The 16438-nt window shown below is 45.3% G+C and overlaps 1 protein-coding gene across 4 annotated transcripts in view; it reads left to right on the plus strand.

The window, feature by feature from the left end:
* Nucleotides 1-16438, plus strand: part of LOC139045291 (protein phosphatase 1L-like) — a 353755-nt gene that overhangs the window by 132086 nt on the left and 205231 nt on the right. The window contains exons 1-2 of one of the 4 annotated variants that reach the window (XR_011503343.1): nucleotides 407-6287; nucleotides 7161-10173. The exons of 2 other annotated variants lie outside the window; for them this stretch is intronic. Coding sequence is in view for 1 of the 2 variants with exons in the window: in XM_070509727.1 (XP_070365828.1) it covers nucleotides 7161-7220 (60 nt within the window). In the remaining variant the exon portion in view is untranslated. Of the gene's footprint in view, nucleotides 1-406; nucleotides 6288-7160; nucleotides 10174-16438 lie in introns of those variants that run through there. One more of the 4 variants, XM_070509727.1, reaches the window with a different exon arrangement.

Consider the following 16438-nt stretch of genomic DNA (forward strand, 5'->3'; position numbering starts at 1 on the left):
GGATAGCTGGATGGTATTGTATTTCTGTTTTTAATTTTTTTAGAAATCTCCATACAGTTTTCCATAGTGGCTGCACCAGTTTACATTCCCACCAGCAGTGTAGGAGAATTCCCTTTTCTCCACAACCTCTTCAACATTTGTTGTTTTTTGTCTTGGTAACTATAGGCATTCTGACTGATGTAAGGTGATGTCTCATTATAGTTTTGATTTGCATTTCCCTAGTAATTAGTGATGTTGAACATTGTTTCACGTGTCTGTGGGCCATCTGTATATCTTCTCGTATTTTCAACCTAAATGTCCATCCTGGCCTTTTCTGCCCCTTCTGTCTAATAATAAGAAGGAGGAGGAGGAGGAGGGGGAGGAGGGGGAGGGGAGGGGAGGGGGAGGGGCGGGGAGGGGGAGGGGAGGAAAAGAAGAAAGAGCGTCAGTTCACTTGAACTGCACATTGATCACCAAGTGCATTATTTCATGGCCTCAGCTTTGTGGTTTTTTGAATTGCTGGTTCTTGGAATACGTACTTCCACACTTTCTATACCTATGAAAACCCATTTTATACTACAAGGTCAAATGATACCATGTCCCCTAATAAATTCAATTTTCCTTCTTCAAAAAACTGGGATCATTTTCTACTACTGTGCATCTCATCATATATAACCAACTCTGGAAGAGCCTCCATAACAGCTTATTGCCTAGTAAAGCTTAAATTCCTTCAATGCAAAGTTTTTTCTATTTACATATTAAGACAAACCTAAATAAACCCACACGTAGCTATTTAACACACCTTGATTTGATTTGACGATACATCACCATCTAGACTATCATTTAAATGTGTATTTGTCAGGATCCTACTCTCTCATATTGCTTCTTCTTGAAAAATACTGCTCTTTCAGATGACTGAGCTACACAGTGATGGTAATGACTCATACATTCTCCTGAAAGTCTTAATCACAGAATCATCTTGATTCTCTATGCTTTTGACATTCAACTTTAAATGAAATTTGACAATTATACTTTTCTTTTTTGTATGAATCCTTTTTATTTTTAGTCCAAAGTGACTCATAGAAGCCATCTCTTTGTTTACTTGTCATATCTGAGAGACGATGTCTACCGTTTAGGAAATTATTCCTTCTTATGATTGCCACTGTTGCATCCCCACCACAGCCGTGCACTGCATTCTATAACTTTATTCCAGAACACAGTAAACATTTACATAGAAAAATTTGTATTAAATATAACCTTCAAATTCTTGCAAACTCATGAGTCAGATACTTGGAGCAGAGGAAATAGAAAGTACCTTTAGCAGACATCATTTTCAAAAATACTGCCCTGAGTTTTCTTTGCTAGAAGAAATACCATTGTCTGGAGGTTCTGTTTCTGTTTTGTTAAAACACCTGCACAGCTTTCAAATTCTCCTCTGAAATCCCATGCTACCAGGAGAGAATGCTGACCTTTTAGCTCATTTTTATTTTCTGGCTGACTTTACAGAGGGTTACTTATTATATCTACTGTTGATAGCTATAATGACCAGTAATGCCAGGTCATCTTTCAGACTCTTTTTCCACAATACCAGGATTGTTACAGTGATTTAGAGATCTTGGAATACCTCCCACATTACTTTGACTTTCTCTCTATTCTACCAGCACTAGACCGACAGCTGCTGGGGTGTGTATGTCTATCCACAAAATGTAGATTTTTCCATATTGGTCCTCAAATTATTTCATTTCCCTTAATTACACTCATGCCTGTCTGGCTGTGGCCACCATGATATCTCCCCAGACATGCTCTTCTGCACTTGACCTTGGCCTTCACCCATCAGGAGGGAGAGTCAAATTCCATGACCACTGAATTAGAGAGAAAAAACACATCATGAAGAAAAAACCATACTAAATAAGTAAAAGCCATATATACAACAAAGAATATGAGAAATAAAGCAGGGTGATAAATTACATAGTCCCAGGTGTGGACCTGATGCACCTTTTAAATAAGGAGATAGGAAAGTCTTCACTGAGTGGATGACATTTAAATAAAAACTTGAAGAGGGAGCCATGTATTCACTAAATTTTATTAATTCTGTTTTTTCATTAAATTCCATTTTATTTTCTGTAATTAATGTTTTCCCTCATTTTTGGGGTAACTTTTTAAAGTTACTGTCTTTTTGATAGGCATAATTGTTTATGGTAAAGTTTATTTATGTACATGTTCAATAAATATTTTCTTTTCCCCATTAATCAATTCATTAAAAATATTATAAATTCAGCTATTTTGTGTAGATATGAATTCCAGAAAAGAAAGATAACAACAGAATTATTAGAGCTATTACAGCAGCTACAAGGTGTTCTCTCTCTTTGTCCCATGTGACTCACAACTTTAGAGTTACTCTTTAAAAAGGGAGAGAATAAATTCTGATTTAAAAACTTACCAAAGAAAATCAGGCTTCGTTTTTCCTTTTTCAAATATCTTGGACAAATCATATATGTTTAAAACTTGTTCTTTTATTTATTAGTTTTTCAAAAGAAGACATCTTATTCAGTAGTGTATCTAATTAAAGGAAAACAATTTTCTTAAAAAGACAGTTTACAAAAAAATATATTTGGGTTTTTTATAATTCTCATTGAAAGAATATCTAGTAATTTAAAATGGAAAAATGCAAAAAGCCTGAGTGGAGCATGTTTTGTATGTTTATGTCATTGCAAGGGGACCTGTGTCATTGGAGTAGCATCAGGAACGATGAAGAGTACTGGGAGATAAGATCAGGAGGGAGCAAAAAGCTAGTTTCTGCTGGCCTCTGCCAGCCGCTGTCAGGAATCTGCCTGCATTGTGAGAGCGACTGAGAGCCCTGGGAGGAGGACTGAGCTATAGAATGACGTGATGTCAGCTATGTTTTAAGAGTACCACTCGGGCTTTCATCTCAAGAGTAGACTACATGGAAAGGAGAGACTGAGCTACAGATTATTGCCATAACACAGGCAAGAGAGGCGGTGTCTTCATCCAGGGGGCCAGCAGTTGAGTGGTGAGAAACTAAATAACAGAGAGAACAGAATTGAGTGATTATAACAGAGGCACGAGAGAAAAAGAGGAGGCAGAGAGGACGCCAAGTGTTTGTCCTCAAAAATCGGAAGGATGAGGCTGTCATAAAAGGAAGCATACATACTGCAAGAAATAAGGTGATATAACATTCATCGATACTGAAATTAGTGTCTACCCTAGTAATATCAGAGACCATCAGTTTCCTTCGCTAAATGAGTTTATGAAAGCTAACAAACTTTGGTATAATAATAAAGAATAGGTAGAAAAACTTAAAAATAAAAGAATTTCATTTGTAAAGCATAAGCTGTTCTCCCATACATAAATCTCTAGTTCCTATGAGGACATTTTACCCATACTGTTAAATTAACTAATTAATCTATGCACTGATTTATTAACTTAATCAATATGAATGAGCACCTACCATAGGCTACTATTCTGTGATCGAGTAGTAAAAAATGTGTACCTAAATTCTAATGAGGATAAGATGTTAAGTAGATAATTTCTTTTTTTTAAGAGAACAGGAGGTTGAGCCTTCTTTTTTGTTTTTAAGTAGGCTTTTTAATTTTTTTTCGGTGAGGAAGATTGGCCCTGAGCTAACATCCGTTGCCAGTCTTCTTTGTTTGGTTCCCCCGGAGCCCCAGTACCTAGCTGTATGTGCTAGTTGTAGGTCATTCTAGTTCTTCTATGTGGGATTCCGCCACTGCATGGCGTGGTGAGTGGTGTGTAGGTCTGCGTTCAGGATCCAAACTGGGAAACCCTGTGCTGTGGAAGTGGAGCACACAGACTTCACCACTTGGGCACGGGGCAGGCCCCCAAGTAGATAGTTTTAAGGAGACATTTATACAGTGATTTTTGATACTTACATTAATTCTTGGAGTGCTATCTTTAATTATTTTAAATATAATGTGCATGCAAATATGGCAAGGAGATATTTTTGATATTGATTATTAATTGAACTTTAGTATTAATTGGGTATTTAGGATAAAACAAGAGAGAAAGGAAAATAATTATGATAGACCCTGTGTATCCGGAGGAATATCATGTTCCAGAAGTTGCTTTTATAAAGAAAGCAGAGGGGGAAGAACTGAAGAGGTGGAAATAGGAAGCAGAAATGAGTAAAATTACGTTTAGAAATCATTTTACTTAATAGTGTGAAAATGAGGTGGTAGCGATTGTAGCAAAACATAAAACAGGGCTTCTGCCTAAAAGATTGTTGCAGGGACCAGCCTGGTGGTGCAGCGGCGAAGTTCGCATGTTCTGCTTCTCCACGGCCCGGGGTTCATGGTTCAGATCTCAGGTGCAGACATGGCACCACTTGGCATGCTATGCTGTGGTAGGCATCCCACATATAAAGTAGAGAAAAATGGGCACGGATGTTAGCTCAGGGCCAGTCTTCCTCAGCAAAAAGAGGAGGACTGGCAGTAGTTAGCTCAGGGCTAATCTTCCTCAAAAAAAACAAAGAAAAGAAAAGAAAAGGAAAAAGATTGTTGCAGTAGAACAGACAATATATTTTGGAGGTCTATACTGTCCCTCAGTGATTGAGTAGCCTGGAGAAGAGAACACCAAAACCAAATGGAGAGCCAACGTACCTGTACAATTAAAAAAGGCATTTTCTTTAGCAAAACATTGGGCGTGAGGCATTGTGAAAAATTCCTACATTTTGGCATAACTGACAGTCTCTAGATAAGGTTCAAAGGAAGAGGCACACATTTTTGGAGAGAGTGGAGAATAGAGACAATCTTTTTCTCACCTCATATCCTTCTGTCCATGAACTGAAATCCATCTCATAGTGGCAAATTCTATGGGTGAAGAAAAAATATGGAGGCACTGTGGACAATTAGACCGGAGCAGGCTCTGGGCAGATGTGACTCAGCATGTTGCTGCAGGCAGCGTATGCGCCACCATGTATATGAACACCTTATGTAACCTACATAATGTAAACATCTGCTGGCTGTATGCCACTTTTGTCTAGTGGTCATATAAAAGCAGCCACAAGGGGAACTGCTGCGCTCCCACTGTCTCTTGGCCAAAGTGAATAAAATGTATGTCTACCTTGCCCTCGGGTGCTCAGACCTTTTTTTCAACTCCTCGAGCACCGAGCCCCATGGTCCCTTCATCTGCTGTTTCTCTCCTGCATACACTTGGCATAGTCAAAAGGATTCTGAGGTGTATGGACCTATGGCTCCTGAGGCTGCCGGGACAGACATGTGGCCACCCCTGTGGAAGGATGGGAGTCCGTGGAGGGTACCCTGGTCAGCACTGAGATGGCTCTGCATGCCCAGGGGAGCAGGTGCCAGAGAACGCCTGACCTGCCATGGGGCTGGCGGGCCGGCTGTTTTTGACAGCCTTAAGCCAGAACATGGATTCTGCCTTGTGGGATGCAGCCGGCATCGGGGAACTCCTAGCCGAGGAGGACACCCTGGAGGCACGGGTGCGGCAGTTGGAACAGGAGCTAGAAATGCCGCCTCGCAGCAACCGGCAGAGGACGCTGAGGACTGGGACGTAGAGGAAGCACGCCCTCTCCACGCTTCGCCAGTAATCCAGCCAAAGGTAAAGCATGAGCAGCCCTTGGGTCCAGGCGATGTTGCCCAAGGAGCCCTGATGGTGACAGAGTTCATGGCGTATACCACCTATACGCCAAAGGAACTGCGGGACTTGCGCAGGCAGCGGCTAGGGGAGCCCATACCAGCCTGGCTCCTGCCGCTATGGGATGAGGGGGCAGATCCCTTCGGCAGCTGCTACAGCCGCTGGCTAACCCAAGGGCAGGGAAATTACTCCGTGACGGAGTGGGTGACGGCTGCCGCCTGGGACAGTGTGAGAGAATGCCGGGGAGCTCCCGGAGACTGTAAGCCCATGGCAGACCTATGTGGAACTGGTCCAAGTTATCCGCGTGTTGGGAACGAGATCCCGTCTGATTCTTTTGGGCCAGATACATGAAGTAGCCACTACAATGGCCACTTTGGGGAACGTAGAATGCCCAAGGAAGGAGAAAACCGTGCATGTCTCACTGCGGGGGAGGCCCCCAAGCCTAGAGCAGGCTCGGCAGAGAACAGGCCCAAGCAAGTGACTGCATGCAGATGTAGATTGACCTGTTAGCTGCAGGCATTGATCAGACGAAAATAGACAGGCAACCAAACACCGTCCTGATGGCACTGAGGCACTGGTTAAACCTTGAGAAACAGTTCTAGAAGACAGCAGGAGTGGGGAAAAATCCTGGCAAGAGTCACCAGGCAAGCCTTCAGGATTTCTGAAGCCCTCAGGTGAGGAGCTCATGTACCTCTTTGACTAGGGGGAAGGCTGAGGTGCTCGGCTTAGGGGATCCCCAAAGGACCATAGGACTCCCGTGGAACTTGGGATTTACTGGTCCCCCAGCAATGTACAGTCTGTGCTGGTATTGGTAGATACTGGAGCTGATTACAGTCTGATTTACGGCAACCCGGTTAAGTTTCCAGAGAAGCTGGCATATGTTGATGGCAATAGAGACAGTAGGTGAAAGTAAAGCCAGTGTCTCTGTCCTTTGGCATTGGCCGTTTACCACCCCGAGTGTACACAGTGTATGTCTCCCATGCTTGAGTATGTTCTGGGGGTGGACGTCTTGAAAAGACTGTGCCTACAGATGACCATGGGTGAATTCCACCTACAGGTGCGTGTGGTTGAGACCGTTGTCCTGGTGGACATGAGGAGATCACACAGACTACTGCAAAGTTAAAAGAGGTTGGGATGGTACAATCCACCCACGGTCCTTATAATGCCCTGGTTTGGCCCATGAAGAAGCCTGATGGCACATGGAGTATCACTGTGGACTACTGGAATTAAATAAAGTGACTCCTCCATTACATGCTGCTGTGCCCTCAATGCATGACCTCATGGATCAGCTGACAGTCCGATTGGGACAGTACCACTATGCTGTAGACCTTACTAATGCCTTCTTTTCCATTGATGTTGCCACTGAGAGTTTGCCTTCACCTGGGATGGCAGGCAGTGGGCTTTTCATGTTTTTCCACAAGGATACTTGCACAGCCCCACTATTTGTCATAGATTTATCACCCAGGACTTGGCTGCCTGAGTTCATAGTGATACAGTGCTTGTATTTCACTACATTGATGTTGTGTTAAACTCTGACTCTCTTACAGATCTCAAACAGGCTACCAACTCCCTGCAGAGACATCTGGCAACATGTGGTTGGGCTGTGAATGACGCCAAAGTCCAGAGACCAGGACTTGTTGGGATATTAGCAAGTGTTTATCTCTCTTTTAGTCCAGGTGGTGAGACCCTGGTATGCTATGGAGAAAAAGCGGGCCCCTTGAGACTGGACACGCACTGTGAACCAAGCATTTAAGGTCACCAAGCATGCGGTGCAGCAGGTACAGGCTCTGCAAGTGGCTGATCCAGGACGGCCATATAAATTGGGTGTCTGTGTTACCCAAGAGGGTTTTGGCTGAGGCTTATGGTAGTGACAGGACAGGATATGAGCCCCTGGTGGGTTTTGGTCCCAACTTTAGAAAAGGGCAAAAATGTGATATTCTCTACTAAAGAAACAGTTGACAGCTGCCTATGCTGCCCTGGTAGCATGTGAGGCCATCACACGAATGGCCCCTGTAAAGCTCAGAACTACATACCCTGTACAGGGATGGCTCAAACAAAGGAGTTCAGTGAGCTCCAGCCCCCTGAATATAGAGTTATAACAAGTGTTGGGGCCAGCTGAGTTCCTCGCTGTGGAAGAAAAGGCCCCAAAGTCTCCTCTAGAAATAGAGCCCACACCCTATGCTAAAGAAAAGTCCCTGTCCTAGAGAATGCTTGGTATACTGAAGGTACTAGTAGAGGGCATGCACCCTTTGTCCGATGGCAAGTGGACTACATCAGACCATTACCAAAGACCAAAGGCACTGTGTACGCCTTTATGGCTGTTGATACAGCCACTGGTTTACTCTTTACATGGCCCTGTACGGCCACAGATCAGAGACAGACAATTCAGGCCCTACAGGTACTCTTTATGGTCTTTTTGGTTGACCCTTGGTTGTAAAAAACGACAAGGGGACACATTTTACAGGACAAGAAGTCCAACAGTGGGCCGGCCCCAATGTGCCTCAACATGAGACAAGTACAAGAATAAAAATGGTCATAAAATATGAAAGCCCCCACTGTAGATGGTTGGTGCTTTTAGCTCCATGGGGACTTGAAAAGCAGCGAGACTTACATATCACCCCGTGGGTGACTAGCAGTTGGCCCCCTTGGGTAACTGTCAGGCTGCCACAGACCAGTGCTGGTTCTATCCTAAAGGAAATGCATGTGATTTCTTTGCGGCCGATAATGAGTTCCCCTCTACTCCTCCATGTGGAGCCCACGCTTGCGGCATCTCTACGGACACGAAAAGTGTAATATCAATGGCCGGGAAGGCCCCTGTTGGTAGCCACCCTCTTGCCCCAAGATAAGGGACTAGCATGCATTTCGCTTAAAGAACGTGATTTATCTTTGTTGGCTCCTATCACTGCCTTGTCCTTTTGCCCATAGATAAAGTACAGCGAACAGTATTGTAGAAGGGGCATACACCTGTACGAAGCTTGCCAATGTATCTAACTGTTGGGTGTACACGGAACTGCCCACCGGAGCAGTAGAAGGCTTGCCATGGCGCATCCACCCCGCTTCGGAAAGAAACGAGACCTGGCTGTATTCCTAGAGACCATCTCATGCTCAGAGGTGCCAGGTGCCTCAACAGATACGCTGACAATGTGGACATAAGCAGCCCTGGCCAACCCCAAGCCTCTGAGACGGCCATGGGTCGTTATCCGGGCAGGCTGTTGTGCTCCACACACCTGTGCCCTTGTACATAGAACAACAAAAGGGAGAATACGACAACAAGGTGGATACCCCAGGGGCTGTGTCAAAAGGTTACACGAATGACCTGGCCCAAATATTGGTGAAACGTCCCTCCCTGTGTGGGGGTGGCCCCCACAGATATAGTACCCTTGGGCAGCTTCTGGGTCTATGGTAGTCATGAATGGCCTTATCTCCTGACTAACTTGATAGGACAATATACTTGAGGGTGGCCCTAAGCTGTCCTCCCTGCGGCAGTGGGTTCTCGCCACGCTGGTGGGTGTAGCTTGTCTCTTGGTGGCTACTTACTGATCATTGTATTGTTGTTGTAAAATGTAGCTTTAAGACGTCGTGCTGTGTGCACGTGCACACACCGCCTACAAGCCCGTGACTGCTGCACTCTAATGGGTGTAGAGTGAAAGAAAAATATGGAGGCGCTGTGGACAATTAGATGGGAGCAGCTTCCGGGCAGATGTGACTCAGCATGTTACTGCAGGCAGCCTATGCGCCACCATGTATATGAACACCTTATGTAACCTTCATAATGTCAACATCTGCTGGCTGTATGCCACTTTTGTCTAGGGTCATATAAAAACGGCCACAAGGAAAACAGCTGCACTCCCACCGTATGTAGGCCAAAGTAAGTAAAGAGTATGTCTACCTTGCTATCGGCGGCTCACCTCGTTTTCTCAACTCCCTGAGCCCTGTAGTCCTGTCCTCGGCTGTTTCTCTCCTACTTACAATGGGGCAGGACAAATATTTCTGTAATTAACCTGAAGTAGAGGCTCCAGAACCTGCTTGTCTGGGAGGAACAATAAAACCAGAGTATAACCTTGAATTTAAATGTTGACTCCTTCATATTAAAAGACCCTAGCAGCCCTTTATTAACAGGTTCTAATCGTGTCTTCACATAAAGGAATCCACACTCTAGATTGTAACGCTGTCCCTTCCAGCATGCAGCTGATGAAAGAGATATTTCTAGAGTGTCAAGTATTCGTTGATTCTAGAAGGCTTGAAAATGGTAGGTTTTATGTAATGTCAAAGCCTGTGTTTACTCCAGTGACCACTCAGATTATAGCTACAGTGTGTTTAGGAAAATGAACAGAATCTTTAGACTATATTTGCATATGTAGATGCAGCATGCATAATGGTTTCAACAAATATTTTTAAACCACTCTTCAAATCAGGATGAAAAATTGATCTTAAAATGGTTGACATTTTAATGATACAACACTAATCAAATATATTTAGAATTTTATTTCAGATTACATAATTTCATGATGGCTTTTAAAACTTGGCTGAGAATCACTGCATGGAAATAAATGAAAACTGGTAAGTATAGCTATGTACTGTGGTGTAATCCCTGATTTTCATCACAGGAATTTAGTCGTTGGTATTTTCTTTGTAGCATTAAATCGTTTTGTTTAAAAAGCTTTGTATAATTTGTGTTTTTAATTTTGTAAACAGCATCTATGTTGTAATGAGAGGTACTTAGAAAAATCATTAAAAAATTGTTTATTAACTTGCCTTGCCTTTTTGAAAATGCCTCAATATTCTGCACGTTATGAGTGCTCAGAACTATTGGCCAGCTGCAAGCATTCTGTTGAAATATTAGAGGACTTGTCCTGAATATCTTAAAGGAGACCTACTAATTAATTTAATCGTGATTTTTATTTTCAAATTAAAACAGCTGTGCTTTACCAAAGCTTATAACTGAAAATTTTTGTTTCCCAATTTCGATATACATTTGTAATTACACAGTACCTGATACGTCCCGAAACTGATAGGAACAAAAACATGGTGCTCCCCATTCATTAACACAACTGTTTGGATTCAGGTAGTTGTAGGGGTGAGTAACATGTGAGGACACAGACATTAATTAAAAAACCTCACAAGTAAATGCAAAATCTTCACTGAGACAAACACCCTGAAATATAAGCACACAATATCATGAAACCATGTTTTAGGAGATAGGACTTAGGGAATTTCTGAAAGGACTCCCTAAAGAAATAGAAATTGGTCATAGAAAAGTAAAATGAATAAAGCCGGGATTAAAAAGATCTCCAAACAGAGGATACAGGGTTGCAAAGCTCTCTGGCAGCACGAGCGTATGCAGCGCTGAAAGGAGGTCAGCATGTCTTGAGTTCATAGAGCGAGGGGGGAGATGGTACAAGACGAGGCAGGAGGGCCAGGGAGCAGTCAGAACAGCAACATTTTGAAGGCCATGATTAATTTTTTAAAATTGTGTGAACAAGTATCTAAAACACAGAATTCTTTTTTAAAGCTGGGAGAAGATAATTCTTGCCTTATTACTCCAGAAAAACTATGGCATAGGAATTTACAAGTTCTGAAATATATGTAAGAAAAACAAATTTAAAAATGCTTCCTATTTCATCAATCTCAGCTATTACTGAACAGCAGTTTTCTTACTAATTTTACCATCCCTAACATCTTTAGGAGACATTAAAATGTCAGAATAATTATTTTAACACTATTTTTGCATTGAAGCAAGATAAACCAAACAGATTATGCTTCTAGTCTAGGAAATTAGTCAAGAGCTAAAATTATATGCCTTATTATTTCACAGAAAGTCAAATGAGAGATGTGTTTCTGTTTCAATAAAATAGAGGTTGGCTTTGAGAGATTGGAATACCTAAATTTTCAAACAAAAATTATAGCATCGTTATAGATGTGACAATGTCCAATGAATAAACCATTTTTCAAGCAAACTGGAGTGTGTGGGGACAGGGTGAAGAAAGATGTGATTTCTACAGTGATGTGTCCCTGGTAACCATGCCCGAGCGGAAGAGGAAGATTGCATTCTTTGTGTACAGATTCCCCTAGTCAGGATGGCAACACTCACTGGGGAGAGGGAGAGACTCCTTCCAGACCACGAAGATAGAAACTATCTGGTGTCTATCTCTGATGTATTATATAAACATAAATACTCTTTTGTTTATAAGAGTGGTCTTTGTAGAGGGTAAATTTATCTAACTGGTCTAAAAAGGAGGAAGTACTCCTGTGACAAACAGGTAACAGTATGGTGGAAAAAAAGCAGTGATATACCTAATAATTTTCTGTTGCATATTACAGATCATTTGCTTATACATTATTTTAGTTGACTCTCAAAACAAGCATGTAGAGAATGACTTGTCCTGCCTCTATCAATTAACTCATTGCCAGTTCTTACTTTTATAACGTGCATTCTGATAATAAATGCATGTCTTTATCAAGATAGCTCCCTAAAATAAGAGTGTTGTGCTATATAAGAAGAGATCACCAAGAAAGAATACTGGACTGCTCTTTTGGGGGGAAAGCACATTTTCCCTAGATAAGTTGTTAAATATAAGAATCTCCTTGATGTCTGGAAATGTGTTTCTTAATTAAGCATAAAGCTAGGTTTTAAAACCTGTTCTAATTATAATTTATCAAACAAATGTTTTAAAAGTTCTCAAATGTTTCTCCACTGGGAACCATTTAATAATTATATTGTAGATATAATTAATTGATTTAGGTCAATAAATGCATCTCATTTTCAAATTTTGGAGGTGTTATAAAATCCAGATTCTTTATCTGTGGTTTTCACCAGCAGCCGGAGTGATTTCTTTTCAACACTATTACTTCTTTTTCAGTGATGTTGTACCATCAATCATCTCTCCTCTTCCTATCGATGTCAATGTTTTCCTTTCCATGGCTTCTTCCCCTCAGCAGATGAGCAAAGTCAACATCAACTTATGCTAAAATAGCTTCCTCATTTTCTCATTTAATATTATATCCTTTAAAATCCTTTTCAAGTTATGTTTCTTCCAACTTCCCTCATATGTGCCACATTGGTCAACTGGCTAGTCTTTCAATGGATTCTGAAATCTTACTCTGTCCCTACAATCCTGTTGTTCTTTCCTTGGGGCACATGCTTCCTTTCCCTTTCTGCCTCCCTTGGTCCATTATAAATTCATTTATTCGTAAAATCCCAATTAAAATAAGACATCATCAATTAAAGATAACCCCATATTCTCCACTAGAATCAGTATCTTGAACTCCCTAATCTCATCATATTTTGTTTCTCCACTGAGCAGCATGACCCTCATGGCCTGATTAGGGTTGCAGTCATTTACGTTTGATACACTAGAGGGTGGGGATTCTGTTTTGTTTATATTTCCTTGGGCATCACTCCAGCAGCAGTCTTGCTCAAAATTGCTACCAAGCAAGAATCTGACATGTGGAATATCAGTCTCATTCCAGCTTTGAGAGTGAACATTCAAGGAGGGTTCTTATATGCCTTTGTATTCGGTAGCCAACTGTTCTTGGGTTCTGGTCTGGAGTCAAATATTCTTAGATTCTAATGTTTAAATGATACCAAGAGTTTTCTTCTCAATCTGAGAAACCAAGAAACTGTGGCCTTCCAATGTCAAAGTGTTTTGCTGGGTCAAATACCTTAAAATCTGTACAAACCAGTTAATTGAGCACAGCTCAAGAATACTTATGATTTTCTATCTACAGAGTCATTGCTACTTTGATATATGTTCTCAATAAAAATGCCTCATGTGGCAGCTCAGTGTGTTATTTTTATACTTGTGTTTCTAATGTTTTGAATTTTTTAAATGTCTCTATGTGTGGTGTCTAAAATAAAACTTTACTTGAATTGCTGTGTAAAAATCTAGATCGCACTTGTAAAAATGGTCAAGAAGTGTGTTCCTCGATTTAAAAAAAGCTTATACATTATATTTATTTTTCAAGAACATTTCAAATCTCCACTTGATCATGCCTTATATGGACTTCTGTTTTCTCCTCACTATTTTTCTTAAATTTTTGTACATTTGATTTATGTGGTTTTAAGATAATTTACTTTGAATTTTAATTTTTATTCAAATTCTAGAATATGGGTACCATAGGTGTCATATTTGTAAATCCAAGCAAACACCATGTGTCAAGATATCCTAATTTGAACAGAACACTTTAATTGTACAAGTTGTTTTTCATTAGTAATGAATACAGAAAACTTGAGATGGCAGATGGTGGGTGGGTGGACCCCCTGTAGGCACAAACTATCTTGGAAAACTAGAAGCCCTGGAGAAGGATTCTGGATAAATTGGCATTTGAGAGGATGATCTGTAGACAAAGAGGTCGGTGTGAGGCGGGGGGTGGGGGGGGCTCCAGGGCTGAGCAGCGCGGCGGGCTGCCACTTTTTCCCACTCTGGCGGTGGGCCGCCGGAGTGGGGGTGGGGCCCCCAGGGCTGAGCAGCAAGGCCGGTTGCCACTTTGACCCACTCTGGCGGTCGGCCATCTGAGTGGGTGGGGAGGGCCCCCAGGGCTGAGCAGCGCGGCGGGCTGCCACTTTGACCCACACTGGCGGTCTGCCACCTGAGTGTGGTGAGGGACCCCAGGGCTGAGCAGCGCGGCGGTCTGCCACTTTTTCCCACTCTGGCGGTGGGCAGCATGAGTGGGGGTGGGGCCCCGAGGGCTGAGAAGCGCGGCGGGCTGCCACTTTGACCCAGTCTGGCTGTCAGCTGCCTGACTGGGGATGGGCCCGCCCGGGCTGAGCAGCGTGGCGGGCTGCCACTTTGACCCACTCTGGCCGTCCGCCGCCTGAGTAGGTGGGGAGGCCAACAAGGGCTGAGCAACGCGGCGGACTCCCACTTTGACCCACTCTGGAGGTCGGCCGCCTGAGTGGGGGGTGGCTGCCAGGGCTGAGCAGGGCGGCGGGTTGCCACTTTGACCCACTCTGCCGTTGCGCCCCCTGAGTGGGGGGGTGGCCGCCAGGGCTGATCAGCACGGTGGGCTGCCACTTTGACCCACTCTGGCGGTCTGCCCCCTGAGTCAGGGTGGGGCCACCAGGGCTAAGCTGCGCAGCGGGTTCCTACTTTGACCCACTAAGGCTGTCCGCCGCCTGAGTGTGGTGAGGGACCCCAGGGCTGAGCAGTGTGGCGGGCTGCCACTTTGACGCCCATTGGCGGTCGTCCGCCTGAGTCTGGGTGGGGCCCCCAGGGCTGAGCTGCACGGCGGGCTCCCACTTTGGCCCACTCTGGTGGTCGGCCGTCTGAGAGGGTGGGGAGAGGCCCGAGGGCTGAGCAGCGCGGCAGGCTGCCACTTTGACCCACTCTGGCCGTCCGTCGCCTGAGTGGGTGTGGAGGCCCCCCGGGGCTGAGCAGCGCGGCGGGCTGCCACTTTGACACAGCCTGGTGGTCGGCCGCCTTATTGGGGTGCGGCGGCCAGGGCTGAGCGGCGCGACGGGCTGCCACTTTTTCCCACTCTATTGGTGGGCCTCCTGAGTGGGGGTGGGGCCCCCAGGGCTGAGCAGGGCGGCGGCCTGCCACTTTGACCCACTGTGGTGGTCGGCCGTCTGAGTGGGTGGGGCGGGCCCCCAGGGCTCAGCAGTGCGGCGGGCTGCCACTTTGACCCACTCTGGCGGTCTGCCCCCTGAGTCTGGTGGGGCCACCAGGGCTGAGCTGCGCGGTGGGTTGCCACTTTGACCCACTCTGGCGGTCGGCCGCCTGAGTAGAGGGGGGCCCGCCCGGGCTGAGCAGCACGGCGTGCTGCCACTTTGACCCACTCTGGCGGTCTGCCCCCTGAGTCAGTGTGGGGCCCCCAGGGCTGAGCTGCGCGGCGGGCTGCCACTTTGACCCAGTCTGGCAGTCTGCCGCCTGAGTCGGGGTTGGGCCCCAAGTGCTGAGCTGCAGTGCGGGTTGGGACTTTGACCCACTCTGGGGGTCGGCCGCCTGAGTGGGTGGGGAGGGTCCCCAGGGCTGAGCAGCCCGGCGGACTCCCACTTTGACCCACTCTGGCGGTCGGCCGCCTGAGTCGTGGTGGAGCCCCCAGGGCTGAGCAGCGTGGCGGGCTGCCACTTTGACCCACTCTGGCGGTCGGCCGCCTGAGTGAGGCTGGGGCCCCCAGGACTGAGTAGCGTGGTGGCCTGCCTCTTTGAACCACTCCGGCCGTCCGCCGCCTGAGTGGGTGGGGAGGCCCCCCGGGGCTGATAAGTGCGGCGGGCTGCCACTTTGACCCAGCCTTGCGGTCGGCCGCCTGAGTAGGATAGGCCTGCCAGGGCTGAGCAGCGCTGCGGGCTGCCACTTTGACCCACTCTGGCGGTCGTCCGCCTTAGTGGGGGGGGGGGGGGGGCCCAGGGCTGAGCAGCGCGGCGGGCTGCCACTTTGACCCACTCTGGGGTTCGGCCTCCTGAGTGGGGGTGGGGCGCCCAGGGATGTGCAGAAGGGCGGGCTGCCACTTTGACCCACAATGGCGGTCGGTCGCCTGAGGTGGGGGGAGCCTCCAGGGCGGAGAAGCGCGGCGGGCTCCCACTTTTTCCCACTCTGGCGGTCTGTCGCCTGAGTGGGGGTGGGGCCCCCAGGGCTGAGCAGCGCGGCGGGCTGCCACTTTTTCCCACTCTGGCAGAGTGGACTAAAAATAAAAAGGATTCTTACAAAAAAGAAAGGTGTAATTGTTAAATTTCATTTAAAGCTGAATGTGAAAAGCATTGAGAATCAAGATGATTCCGTGATTAAGACTTTCAGGAAAATGTATGAGTCATTATCATCACTGTGTAGCTCAGTCATCTGAAAGAGCAGTATTTTTCAAGAAGAAGCAATATGAGAGTGTAGGA

This window comes from Equus asinus, chromosome 5 (assembly GCF_041296235.1).
Source record: "Equus asinus isolate D_3611 breed Donkey chromosome 5, EquAss-T2T_v2, whole genome shotgun sequence".
NCBI classification, from domain to species: domain Eukaryota; kingdom Metazoa; phylum Chordata; class Mammalia; order Perissodactyla; family Equidae; genus Equus; species Equus asinus.